Source organism: Phyllostomus hastatus, unplaced genomic scaffold (assembly GCF_019186645.2).
Source record: "Phyllostomus hastatus isolate PE091 unplaced genomic scaffold, TTU_PhHast_1.1 phas_contig_86, whole genome shotgun sequence".
In the NCBI taxonomy this organism is placed as follows: Eukaryota; Metazoa; Chordata; class Mammalia; order Chiroptera; family Phyllostomidae; genus Phyllostomus; species Phyllostomus hastatus.
This window is the reverse complement of record NW_025333977.1, coordinates 77632916-77644325: the sequence shown is the minus strand read 5'-3', so window position 1 is coordinate 77644325 and position 11410 is coordinate 77632916. Positions and strand designations below refer to the sequence as shown.

The 11410-nt window shown below is 40.5% G+C and overlaps 1 protein-coding gene across 2 annotated transcripts; it reads left to right on the top strand.

Annotated features, from left to right (window-relative positions):
- The first annotated feature begins 594 nt into the window (after nucleotides 1-594).
- On the top strand, nucleotides 595-9728 carry DPPA4 (developmental pluripotency associated 4). Of its 2 annotated transcripts, XM_045851771.1 has the most exons (7): nucleotides 595-670; nucleotides 3055-3208; nucleotides 4829-4989; nucleotides 5092-5142; nucleotides 5372-5654; nucleotides 7251-7446; nucleotides 9176-9728. In XM_045851771.1, the coding sequence occupies exons 1-7, from the start codon at nucleotides 647-649 to the stop codon at nucleotides 9204-9206; spliced, it is 900 nt and encodes a 299-aa protein (XP_045707727.1). In that variant the 5' UTR covers nucleotides 595-646; the 3' UTR covers nucleotides 9207-9728. The 2 variants fall into 2 exon arrangements, with proteins under 2 accessions (XP_045707727.1, XP_045707726.1); XM_045851770.1 differs by lacking the exon at nucleotides 595-670 and having other exon boundaries at nucleotides 3028-3208.
- The last annotated feature ends 1682 nt before the right edge of the window (nucleotides 9729-11410 follow it).

The window sequence follows — 11410 nt, the reverse complement described above, 5'->3', positions numbered from 1 at the left end:
CTGTTTCTACAAGTTGCAGCGCTAAATCCTTCACACACCCAGTTCAGAAGTCTCCAGCAGCTTTTTTTTTTCCCCTTGGAATTTTTCTGAAGTTTTCAACTTCCCAAGGTCTCCAGAGCCACACCTTAGGTAATTATGTTTAAAAGCTCACAGCTCTGGCTGTGTGTCTCAGTTGGTTGGAGTGTCGACACCAAAAGGTTGAAGGATCTATTCTTGGACTGAGCACGTACCTACGTTAAGTTTTGGGTTCTATCCGGTTATGGGGCGAGTTCAGGGAGGAAACCAGTCAAAGTTTCTCTCTCAAATCAATGTCTCTGTCTGTCTCTCTCTCCTGGCCCCCACCTCTTTCCCTTCCTTCCAGTCTCTCTAAAAATCAATAAACATATCCTTGGGTGAGGATTAAAAAAAACACACAAAAGGGTCAGTAATGTTATTAATTCATTCATACAATAGTTCCCTCATAAATAAAAACGCACCCACATTTAGCATTCCCAAATTGTGGGAGGAGGGAATAGAAAGGAGGAGTAAAAAAGTGCCTCTGGATGCAGGAAGTGGGAGGAGACTTTTTAAAAAGCGATCTTGGGCCAGGGGCCATATCAGAAGTAAGAAGGTTTTCTTTTTATCACTCTCGTGTTCTGTTCTGAATATGGAAGATGCAAAAGGCAAGAAGGTAAGTACATTTTAGTGGCTTTGTTTCTGTTTTTGTGCATCTCCTTCATCATGAACACACTGCTTCATTTGAGAAAAAATAGTCCCTTAGGATTATTCTCTCTACACTTGGTTTGTTTTTTTCCTTAAAGTAAAGTTCTTTTTATGATTGCAGCCTGGTATATTGGAGTGAGAAAATAATATGAAACGGGTTACCTGTTTTGTTTTTGAGGAAATTTTTTATCTTGTCAACAGAATCAATTATCAGGGCTAGAAGGAAAGGGTAATGGGAAGAAAGGGGAGGTGAGGGAAAAACTTTAAGAGGCACTTGACTGAGGCTGGGTAAAAAAAAAAAAACGAGCTCTAATTTCTCTTTGGCAGTCACAGGTTCTAAACCAAAGCTGGTGGGTCTGAGCTTCTTTTTTTTTTCCCTGGTCATTAGAGACAAGAAATAATTAGAAGCCACACATATTGATGAGCACCACAGACAGAAACTAAAGGTGGAAGAGGCTTTGAGGCTTAGTACTGTGGGGGCTAAAAGAATAATACTTTTCCTCTTACCCTCTAAGTTCTTCTGGCTAGGCTAATAATCAAATTAACGGAGACAGATTAACAGTGGAAAATAAAGTTTTAATGCATGTTCATGGGGAATTTACCTGAACCTGAAAATTCCCCAAGGAGTGGGGCAACACTGACATTTTGGACAAAAGAGAAAAGGAAGGGAAGATGGAGTCTTAAATTTCAAAAATAAGAATGGGGAATTTACAGGTAGCTGAGTAAGAGGTGAACTTACATGGCAGGAAAATCCTTCCTTGGCGATTTAGAAACTGGGACATGAAGATATCTAGCCAACAGACCCCTGCCTGAACCCCTCCAGTTTATAATACTTAATTCAAATTAGGCTAAGGTGAGCATCCTAACATCTCCTTCCTGAAGCAGGTTTCTGTCTGAATCTCTTGGGAAGGGAGAGAGAGGGGGAGGGTCAAAAGTTCTCTGAGTCTTGTTTCTTTAATAAATGGCTTAAGATCAATATCCCCAAAAGGCAGCTTCAGGGTGGCAAAGGTTTGATGTCTTTTAGTAGAGAAGAATTGAACTCCTCTGCCAAGGAAACCTGACTGCTTTCAGGGTCTCTTCCTAGAACCCGGTCATTTTTGCCCTTTCAATTTTAAGACTTTTCTGAGTCTCAAAAGTGAGTATTTTATGAAAGAGTTTTTGCAAATGTAAAATTTGAATAAGAATGTTAAAATGCTATAGACTTGTAAAAACAAAAGTCACACAAATGTTAATTTGTCCTGCACTCCCATGGTGATGGACAATGGAAAGAATTTAGCTGAGAGAGTCAGTTGACCTTTGATTTAATTTTGATCTGAAATGCCTAGTTGTGTGTCCTTAGTTCCTTAGTTTTGTAACCTCCGATCCTCAACATTTAAAAAGCAAAATGATAAATTGTTACCAGATTGCTGTGAGAATTAAATGAAAGAATAAGGAATGTGTTGAACAATATTTAAGAGAAGATAGGACAATAAATGTTAGTTTCTCTGTATCACCATTGTTCTCTTGTTTCTTTTGATCCAAATAACCAGGAAGTATTGTCAACGGTGAAAGGGAAAGAAAGAATGGGGGAAAGCCCCATTTTGTAGGGCTTATAATCAAATGGTGTAACAGGTATTAATTAAATCTCAAGCAAACTTAGAACTACAATTGACAAGTGATGGGAATAAGGAAATACATAGTAGGTTTGACGTGGTCTGTAAAGACTAAAATCGTTGCTAGATGAACTAACATCTGAAGTGAGTTTCTAAAAGATTAAGATTTTAAAATGTAAATAGAAGTGGGTGGGGTGGAGCAGAGGGAAATCCCTAAATGTGAAAGGAACTAGGTTGGAAAGGAAAGGAATGCTGTGACTGAATGGAATTTGGCAATAGAGAACAGTAGGAGAAGGTGGAATGGAAGATAAGAGGCTGGTAGGTTGATTATCTTCCTATTTCCCTGCTAACAAACAATAAACCATTGAATCAATGTACAACATCCCACTGGAAAGCATTTATTAGGAAGAGGTCAAGAATAAAGAAATGGGGGGGAGGGGAATTCTTCCAGGTGAGAGATGAGGATAATGTGAGTGAAATGTGGGCGTCCTCCAAAGTAGAGCATAGTTTCCTCTTATTATTTGTATCCATATTTTCTGTCTTCTCTCATACATTCAAATTGGCCTTCTCCCATTTCTCCGACATCACTTTGCTGTCATATAAATAAACCTGGGTATTTAAGATGATACCCAGAAAATACACTCTGCCAGCGGAGTTCAGTGACTATCTCGTGTCATGGGTGTGGCTTACCTTAAAGCAGGTAATGGAATGTGGTGGGTCAGACACCAGAGGAATGACTGACTGGCTCTTCTGTCCCCAGTGTAAGTCCAAAAAGAAGTCAGGGGGGAAGAAAATGGCTTCCAAATTCCAACCAGTAAAAGCTGAAGAGGAACATCAGGCTGCTGGTGAATCAAGTACAGAAAGAACCTCGGGGAAGGAAAACAAACGGAAAAGGTCTAAGAAAGATGACAAAGGTAAGAGGTCATCAAGTCCCTCAAATCTCATTTCTTAGGGTTTAAGAAGCCTGATGAATTTTTTGTGGAGTAAAAAAGAGATGTTTGCCCTCTATACTGCAAGTCCTACACCTCCTTTAAAGCCTTCTGTATGAGTCACTTGTTAATATTTTCTGTCTCCAAACTCCCACAATATATTTGGTTCTAATCATTTTGCTTTCACCCTGACAAGGAGAAAATTCTGGTATGTTCTCAATTACAGTGAGTCAAGACTGAGAGAAAGACAGAACTGTTTGTTGATGGCCGCGGGCTAGCCAAGAAAGGGCTACTCACATTCTTTCTATATTTGCTGGAGCTCGGATTAAATTCCTGGTGGCTTTTTCTGCAGATTATTTTAGCCAGGCACTGTCCAACTCCAGAAGTTGCCGCTTTTCCTTTACATGTGGGTTTTGTGACTCTGCACCTATCCCAGTCCTGACCTCACTTCTTCACTACCTCCCACTCCTTTGCTGATAGCTAATGTGAATTCTTTTAGGTGGCTTATACCTTTCCTCCCCTTCCCCACTACTCAAGTATAAAAACACTCGCAGGCCCTGTCCAGGTAGCTCAGTTGGTTAGAGTGTTACAGATACGCCAAGGTTGCAGGTTTGGACCCCAGTCAGAACACATGCAAAAAGCAACCAATAACTAACAAATCGATGTGTTTTTTCTTTTCTCTCTCTCTCTTTCCCTATCTTAAAGCAAAACAAAACAAAAACCCAAAGACATGTAAACTCCCAAGTTGTTGATGTTTATCTTTTCTACCTCGAAAAGCTCCTGGTGGTTTGGACTTCATGTCCCAAGACCTGTCTGTCACCTTTTTAGCTAGCATTTTAGGGCCAATAAAACCTTTCTTTAAAAAAAGGACTTTTGGCTATGGAAACTAAAATTTTTGTTTTAACTCATGGCTTGGAGTTAAGGACCTCTGTGTGCAATGGTTTGGGGATGGACCAATGTAAGTTTGAAATCGGATTTGTGAAACTCCACTTCCTTTTTTTAAAAGTAAGGATAATACCAATTGAGCCGGGTCGAGGGTGGGGTGGAAGGTTGGTTGTAATTTACATAGAATCAGTAGGTAAAATGCCTAAACTATACCTGACTAGAAATGTGAACTCTGTTCTACAGGACTTTCCTGAATGCTGTGTGTGAAGTGCAGCAGGAGACCTGTGTGCACTGAGAACAGTGCTGCCCTGATGGGGGTGGGCTGGCAGGTTTATGGGTAAATGCTTGTAGCATTGCTCAGTGATTTATCTGTTCTGTGAGAGATCAAGGAATCACTGCATATTTATGATCTCAGGTCTAAAACTTCTATCATTCCCCTGGATTGGAAATGTCTAGGCAACAACCTCCTTGGAGTATGGGTTAAGGAGCTGAAAAGTATGTGTGAGTAGTGGGGAGCTTTAGGAAGTAAAAACTATGGAACTCAGAAGTATTAAGTCCTAGGTTTGAGATCTGTCCCTTTGAGGGTTTTGTGGTCTATCATAAGTTCTTTAACTGTACAACAGGGACTGTACTGTGATAACTAAAAGTGATTGTACTTCTGACATTTTAAAAGGTTACACAAAAGTTAATTATTACTAATTTTATCCCATTCTCCTTCAGCATCCCATCCACAAGAGATGGCACAAGACAATGAGAGAGTCAGAATTCGGAAGAAGATACCAATTCCTCCGTTGCCCCTTAAATTGCCACCAGTTGATGTGCTTCACCGAGACATCGTGAGGGCTTGGTGCCAGCAGTTAAAGCTGAGCACCAAGGGCTTGGTGAGATCCTGGGGTGTTGTACGAGCTGTGGGGGGTGGGGGGAGTGGGGTAACAACCTTCCTTTAATCTTTAACTCTCATTAACTCATTTTTCTCATCTTAGAAAGTGGAAGCGTATAAGAGGCTGTGTGAATATGCTTACCCTAATCAAACGGTGAGTAATTTGTAGGAAATTTGGCAGAGTAGAATTTTTCGTTCTCATCCTAATTACCTACTTTAACACGAAAAAGTGAGTAAAGGGATTGTCCTGGCCCCTCCTTCCCACTCCTCTCCTTCTAAAGGCACAATATTCCCCATCCTTACTTTTCACTGGTTCTTCAAAGAGTAATAAAAATGAGGCTGCACTTCTGATAGCACTTTAATCTTTTCAACCCTGTTTGTAGTATATTCCTGTCTCCTCAAGGGAGGCCAGGGTGTTGACAGAATCAAAAAGGAAATTGAAGATGGAAAAGGAGGGAATAACTCTGGAAAGTTTTGGTCTTCCTGAAGTGACTGCTCCCCCTGAGGAGGGGGTGCCTGGTCTTGGAGGGGCTACTGCTCTCCTTGAGGGAATGGACAGTGCTGTTGTGACAACTTCCACGCCAGAAGCTGTGTTTGCCTCCTGGAGCAGAATCGCAGCCAGTGCTGGGCAGATGGAGACACTGCAGTCACCACAAGAGGCCTCTGGTAAGCCTGATATCAAAAGCTGGTTCTGGTTCAGAGGAGTAAATACAGTTAATTGATATTCATCTCTGATAAACTTTAGGGTATATTAAAATTACCTGAAGGACTAGTGATTCCCGCCACCAAGTCCCACACTCCCCAACCCCAGCTTAGTTTCTGATTCAGGTCTAAGGTAGGGCCTGAGAATGTGCAATTCCAAAAATTTTCCAGACCCAGCTGATGATGCTAGCCAGGGGACTTACCAGACCTTGAGAAACAACTGCTCTAACACACTGATGTCATCACAAGGGGATCACAATCTGTTTGGACTCATTTCTTTCCTCTTCTGTAAGGAATCAGAAGTAAGGGTGGGCTCTAAAATCACCTGCCTGAGCTTAAGCCCTGGATCTTCTAACATTTTTTAAGTGAGTGACATTAACAAACTATTTAAACTAGTTCCCAGTTTCTTCACTGAAAAAAATAGGTTAATATTTATAATGCCTATGTCATAACCTTGTCAGAATTACAAAAGACCATTAAGATACCATCAAGCAAAACCATAAACTGGTGATCTCAATAAACTGCCTGTTAAAGAGTTGACACCTCTGAACCTATTTCATGAAGGCTATTCCAGACCAATCTGGTTTAGACTTTCTATTAAAGGAAACCAGAATAGGTAGGTCATCCACAGATATACCTCTTTGACATAAAAACTTGTTTTGAGGTGAGTGCAAATAAACAAACTCAGAAAAAAACCTCTGCTTTTCTGCCTAAAGGCAGGATGTAAATTCTTGTGCTGGAGACACTCTCATAGACTGAGAGATGGTACCAGGGGCCTCTGCAAGCAAACTTTACTCCATTCGTTTCCTCCCATATGTTCACCCTCCCACAGTTCACCACCCTTGGGGGCCCAAAACTGCTTTCCTTTGTCCTGTTATTTCTCTACAAATTTATTCTTCGTAGAAGATGTGTAAGATGCAATTCTAAGCCACCATTCTGAATTAGTTTTTGTTATGCTTTCTCTTACATGGCATGCACTTCACACATTAATAAACTGTTTTTCACTTTTTCATCTGTCTTTTTCTAAAGAGTCCAGGTGAGCCCTGGCTGCTGTGGCTCAGTGGACTGAGGGCCAGGCTGTGAGACAAAGGGTTGCTGGTTCAGTTTCCAGTCAGGGTACATGCCTGGGTTGCAGGCCAGGTTCCCAGTTTGGGCATTCGAGAGGCAACCAATTAGTGTATCTCCAGCATATTATGTCTCTCTCCCTCTCAAACTCCTTTCCCCTTTCTCCAAAAATAAAGAAAATTAAATCTCTTAAAAATGTTAAAAAAAAAAGAGTCCCAGCTGAAAGCCTGAAATGAGTAAAGTTTTGCCTCCCCTATACCATCATCTACCCACTTGAACCTATACCATTTCCAACTAGTTTTTCTCTCCTTTTATAGTTATAACAGGAACTGCCTTGCATTGTTTTCAAAAAGGAACACGTGAGAGCAGGTTAAGTTAATAATTCTAAGGTTCATATCTCAAGAGATAGCACCTGAGAAAGAATCAGACTGTGATGCAATTTCTAATATGATAATTTGGTTTTGCTCTGTTTACATTTATCTCTCCCCTCCCCAGGTGTTAGGTGGTGTGTGGTCCATGGGCGAAGTCTCCCTGCAGACACAGAAGGTTGGGTTAAGCTACAGTTTTATGCTGGGCAAGCCTGGGTTCCTGAAAAACGAGGGAAAGTGTGTGCACTCTTCTTGCTACCTGCCTGCAGCCTTCCACCCCCGCACCTGGAGGACAATATGTTGTGTCCCAAATGTGTTCATAGGTAATTACTTAGTGCTGTTCCACGAACTAAAAGTGGGCACCTGGATTTTAGTTGAGGCGGGGGTGCATGTTTATGTTAATTAGCCCTGTTTGTCAATCAAATTATCAGTAAAGAGTTTCAAGAAAATTACCTATTAGTATATTCCTAGGAAAGAGAGCATTTTTGTCCACTTGGAGACCCATAATTCTAGTGAAGCAAACATTTATAATTGCTATATTAAATATATGTACTGCACAGAAATGATGACTAGCAAAAAAACTCCTTCAATTATCTACTGTCTAATGTGGATGATTGGTTTGTAAACAGCTGTCATACCATGTGTTGACTGGTATCACAAAGAGATTTCTTAACGAAAGGGAAGAACTGACTAGATGGAAAGGAGACGGAATAAGGTCATTTTGCGACACAGTGACCAGAGCCAATCCTGTGAAAGAATTTAGGACAACATGGAAATTGCAAGCAGTTGAGTGTGACAGAATATGGTCAAAAATAACCCTGTTTTCTCATAAAGGGACATAATAATGCCTATCTAAGGATATTGTGAAAATTAAATGAGTAAACAAAAAAAATGTACATCTGCAAATAATTTCTAGCAGTCGGCCAGACAAGGAGGCAAGTCAGGCAGCTCATCCCCAGGTGACGGGCCACTGAAGGGTTTTAAACAAATCAATGGACTGAGGCTTACATTGCCGAGGAGGGAAAGGCATAAGATCTATCAGAAATCTTATGGGATGGTTCAGTTTTTCATGTTTAATAGGTCTGGCAACTTCTAGAAATGCCTCCTTAACAGAAGAAATCTGGCTGAGGACAAAACTTTAGGGAACAGCAATATTGGGTGGACATGTTGAAGGAGGCAGAAAAATGAGGAAGAAAGCTAGAATATGAAGTGAATGGGGAGAATTTACATGGGGAAGTTTTCTTAATTTCAAGTGAAGTTTCAATAAAGTACAAATAATATACTCGCTTAGATGATATGAGAGATTCAACGGAGTAAAGGATACAGAAAATGTGTTGGTTGAGTAAAGGGAGGAGAGAAGTAGAGACTGCAATTTTAGGTGTTTTCTGAAAATGCAAATGGAGAAGTGGATCAATAGAATGCCTAAAGGAATTTTCACTATGGAGAGGGAAAATGGGAAGAAAAGCGTCCCTCTGAATAGAGGGACTTGGTGCAGCCCAATCTTGGCTTCTAGGGATCCGTTCCCCCACCCATAGCTGCAAGGAAGCATCCTGGGTTCCACTTCTAGCTCTCCCACCACCCCTTTGGTGTCATGGTTACTAAACACTAGGGCTGGTGAAAGATAGCAGTCTAAAGTAAGTGGGCCCCTCAAGCCACACTCCCCCTCCAACAATCTAGGACTGCCAGTCCCCTGAGCCCTGGCACCTCGAAAATACTAATCTTTTTCCCTTTTGGCTGTCCTGCTTTCTGCCACAATTCTCTGCCAAGCAAGTTAAATATGGTTGAGGTCACTTTGAATAGCTCTTGAATGACATCCTGGGGCTACTGAGAAAATGGTAAAAGATTCACACTGGGGCCTTTCCTGCCTATGGCTACATAAAGCAGGAACATGTTAGAGACATAACCTGGCTGAAAATGCCATTCCAAGAGGACTCAGCACATTCTTTCCACCCACTATCCTAAAGTGTAAGGGCAATTTTATTGGTGTTCCAGTGCGTTTCTTATTTCTCATTTGATTTTTAAAAGATGACGATCATTTCATTTGCTTTATAGGAACAAGGTATTGATGAAGAGCCTCCAGTGAGATTATAATGCCAAGAAAAAGAGTACAGCTATGATTGTAATTAGCAGTAGAAAGGTGACTACGATGAACTCCATGGTGCCACTGATGTTGAACTCCAGGCTGCTCAGACACCCTCCATGCTTCCTGCTCACAGGGCCCACAGACTGGCCGGAGCGGGTGTTACCTTCAGACTCCCAACATGCCTGCCATTTCATCTGTTGGGATATAGACATTTACATTTTAAAATGGAAAAAAAATCATTTTAAAAATTATCATTCATCACAGTGAATAAGATGAAAGAGGCACACCATCAAACCACTATCCTTCTGAATCAGAAGTGACCACCGCAGCAGCTCCTTTACGGTGGGAACTTCAAGTGAACATTGTGGAGGGAGTGAAGACACAGGAGCGCTCCCACACTGGGTTCCTGCCGTAGAACTCTGGCTCCTCCAGGGGCTGCTGCCTTCTCAGTTCAGTAACTTCAAACTGCTGACTACCTTAAACCAAAGGAAAAACTGTTTTTCTCTGTTCTTCAAAAAAACTCATTATTAATACACAAAACATTTTTTAGATTGTATTTATTTATTTTTAGAGGGGAAAGGCAGGAGGAAGAGAAACATCAGTGTTTGGTTGCCTCTCATGTACTCCCGACTGGGGACCTGGCCTTCAACCCACTGGAGACATGTGCCCTGACTGGAAGTCAAACCCACAACCCTTTGGTTCATAGGTTGGTACTCAATTCATTGAGCCACACCAGTCAGGGCTTAATATACAAAATATTTTTCAAAGTTTTCTTAACCTGGTTTCCTATGGTGTGTCTCTTGGATAAAAACATAGGGCACTTTTCTAGTGTTCTTATCAGTTGTAACTGTTTTGTATGTTTCTGTTTAAAACATTCAAGGTTATTTCTTGGTCATTAATACATAATATGTCTTAAATGTATATGTAAAAATCATTGTGTTCAGGAAATATTTTCGTATACAAATTATTGTTAGTGCTCTTAACTCAGTAGGATTAAGCCATAAGGCATGATTGATAGTAGTCATTTTTTCAGTGTAATAAATAATACTTTATTCCTTACTGTTGCATATATATATATTTTAAATTTGTTTTCTATTTTAACCTTTTCCCTTTTTTCATCGGATTGCTCAAGTTTCTATTTTATTACTTTATTCTCTTCCTTTAGTAATTTTGGAATTTTAGTTTGCTTTCCAATTCTGCTTATCCTGTTCCTACCACACTAAAATAAGCTTAAGATTCTATATAAAATAAGTCCTATTCTACCATTAAGATTATTTATTTACCCCTCCTTACTGCCTCAGCAAAATAAAATCCCTAAAGTCACATTTCCCAAACTCCCAAAATTACTATGAAGTTTTAACCACCTTACTCTATCTCTCTTTCACTGTCTCTGCCCCATGCTCTCCAAATATTTCAAGAAAGAGAATTCTGACAAAGGAGCCCTGTGGTATGGTCTTGATAGGGGGAGCCCAGAGAAAAGCCATTTTTCCCATCTGGAAATTAAACAGCCACAGATAGGTCTGTACGTGTTTATGTACATGTGAGGTGCAACAGGAATGTGATAGAGGAAACTTGGGCCAGCCCTCCACATTGTCCTTGGCTCCCAACAAGCACAAGATTCCCAAAAGTTGGTTCTGGAAGTAACAGCTTTGGACTCGGAGGTCCTGCCAACACATTGCTGACCCAGGCAAATGAATCTGCACATAGTAAGTCAGAACTCATTGACAGGAAGCAAGAGTGGAAGTGGCCACATCTTCAAAGATTCCCAGGCCTAAGGTTGGAAGGAAAAAGGAGATGGGGAAAAATTTTAAATACTAGTGCACTGAATTGAAATTCTAAACTGCATTTGGCATGATGAGGCATAGAGACAAAAATTGGTTATGAACATTTTGCTGAGTATTCAAACATCACTAGGAATGGAACAAACAGCAGTGTGGTTTCTAATGGGATGCGATGTATGACTTAGATCATTCAGGCATCGACTCACAAGGAAGCAATCAGTCCAGATTATACCTGTTTTCTCATAATTAAATGAACTTACTTGTTTTGTGTGGCAATTAGCCATATCCATATAATAAAAATCCACAGAGCTATGCCTCTAAGATGTGTATAGTTGAGAAAGGCAACTGATTGGTGTTTCTCTCACACTTCCTCCCTTTTGTTCTCTAAACAATAAGTAAAGAAAATCTTTTTAGAGACATGCT

Bases quoted from the DNA above. Each gene is read 5' to 3' on its own strand.
- DPPA4 (XM_045851770.1), top strand. From the start codon at position 3,028: ATGACTGACTGGCTCTTCTGTCCCCAGTGTAAGTCCAAAAAGAAGTCA. The intron at 4,990-5,091 runs GTGAGATCCTGG...TTCTCATCTTAG, and splicing joins AGCTGAGCACCAAGGGCTTG to AAAGTGGAAGCGTATAAGAG. The intron at 5,655-7,250 runs GTAAGCCTGATA...TCCCCTCCCCAG, and splicing joins GTCACCACAAGAGGCCTCTG to GTGTTAGGTGGTGTGTGGTC.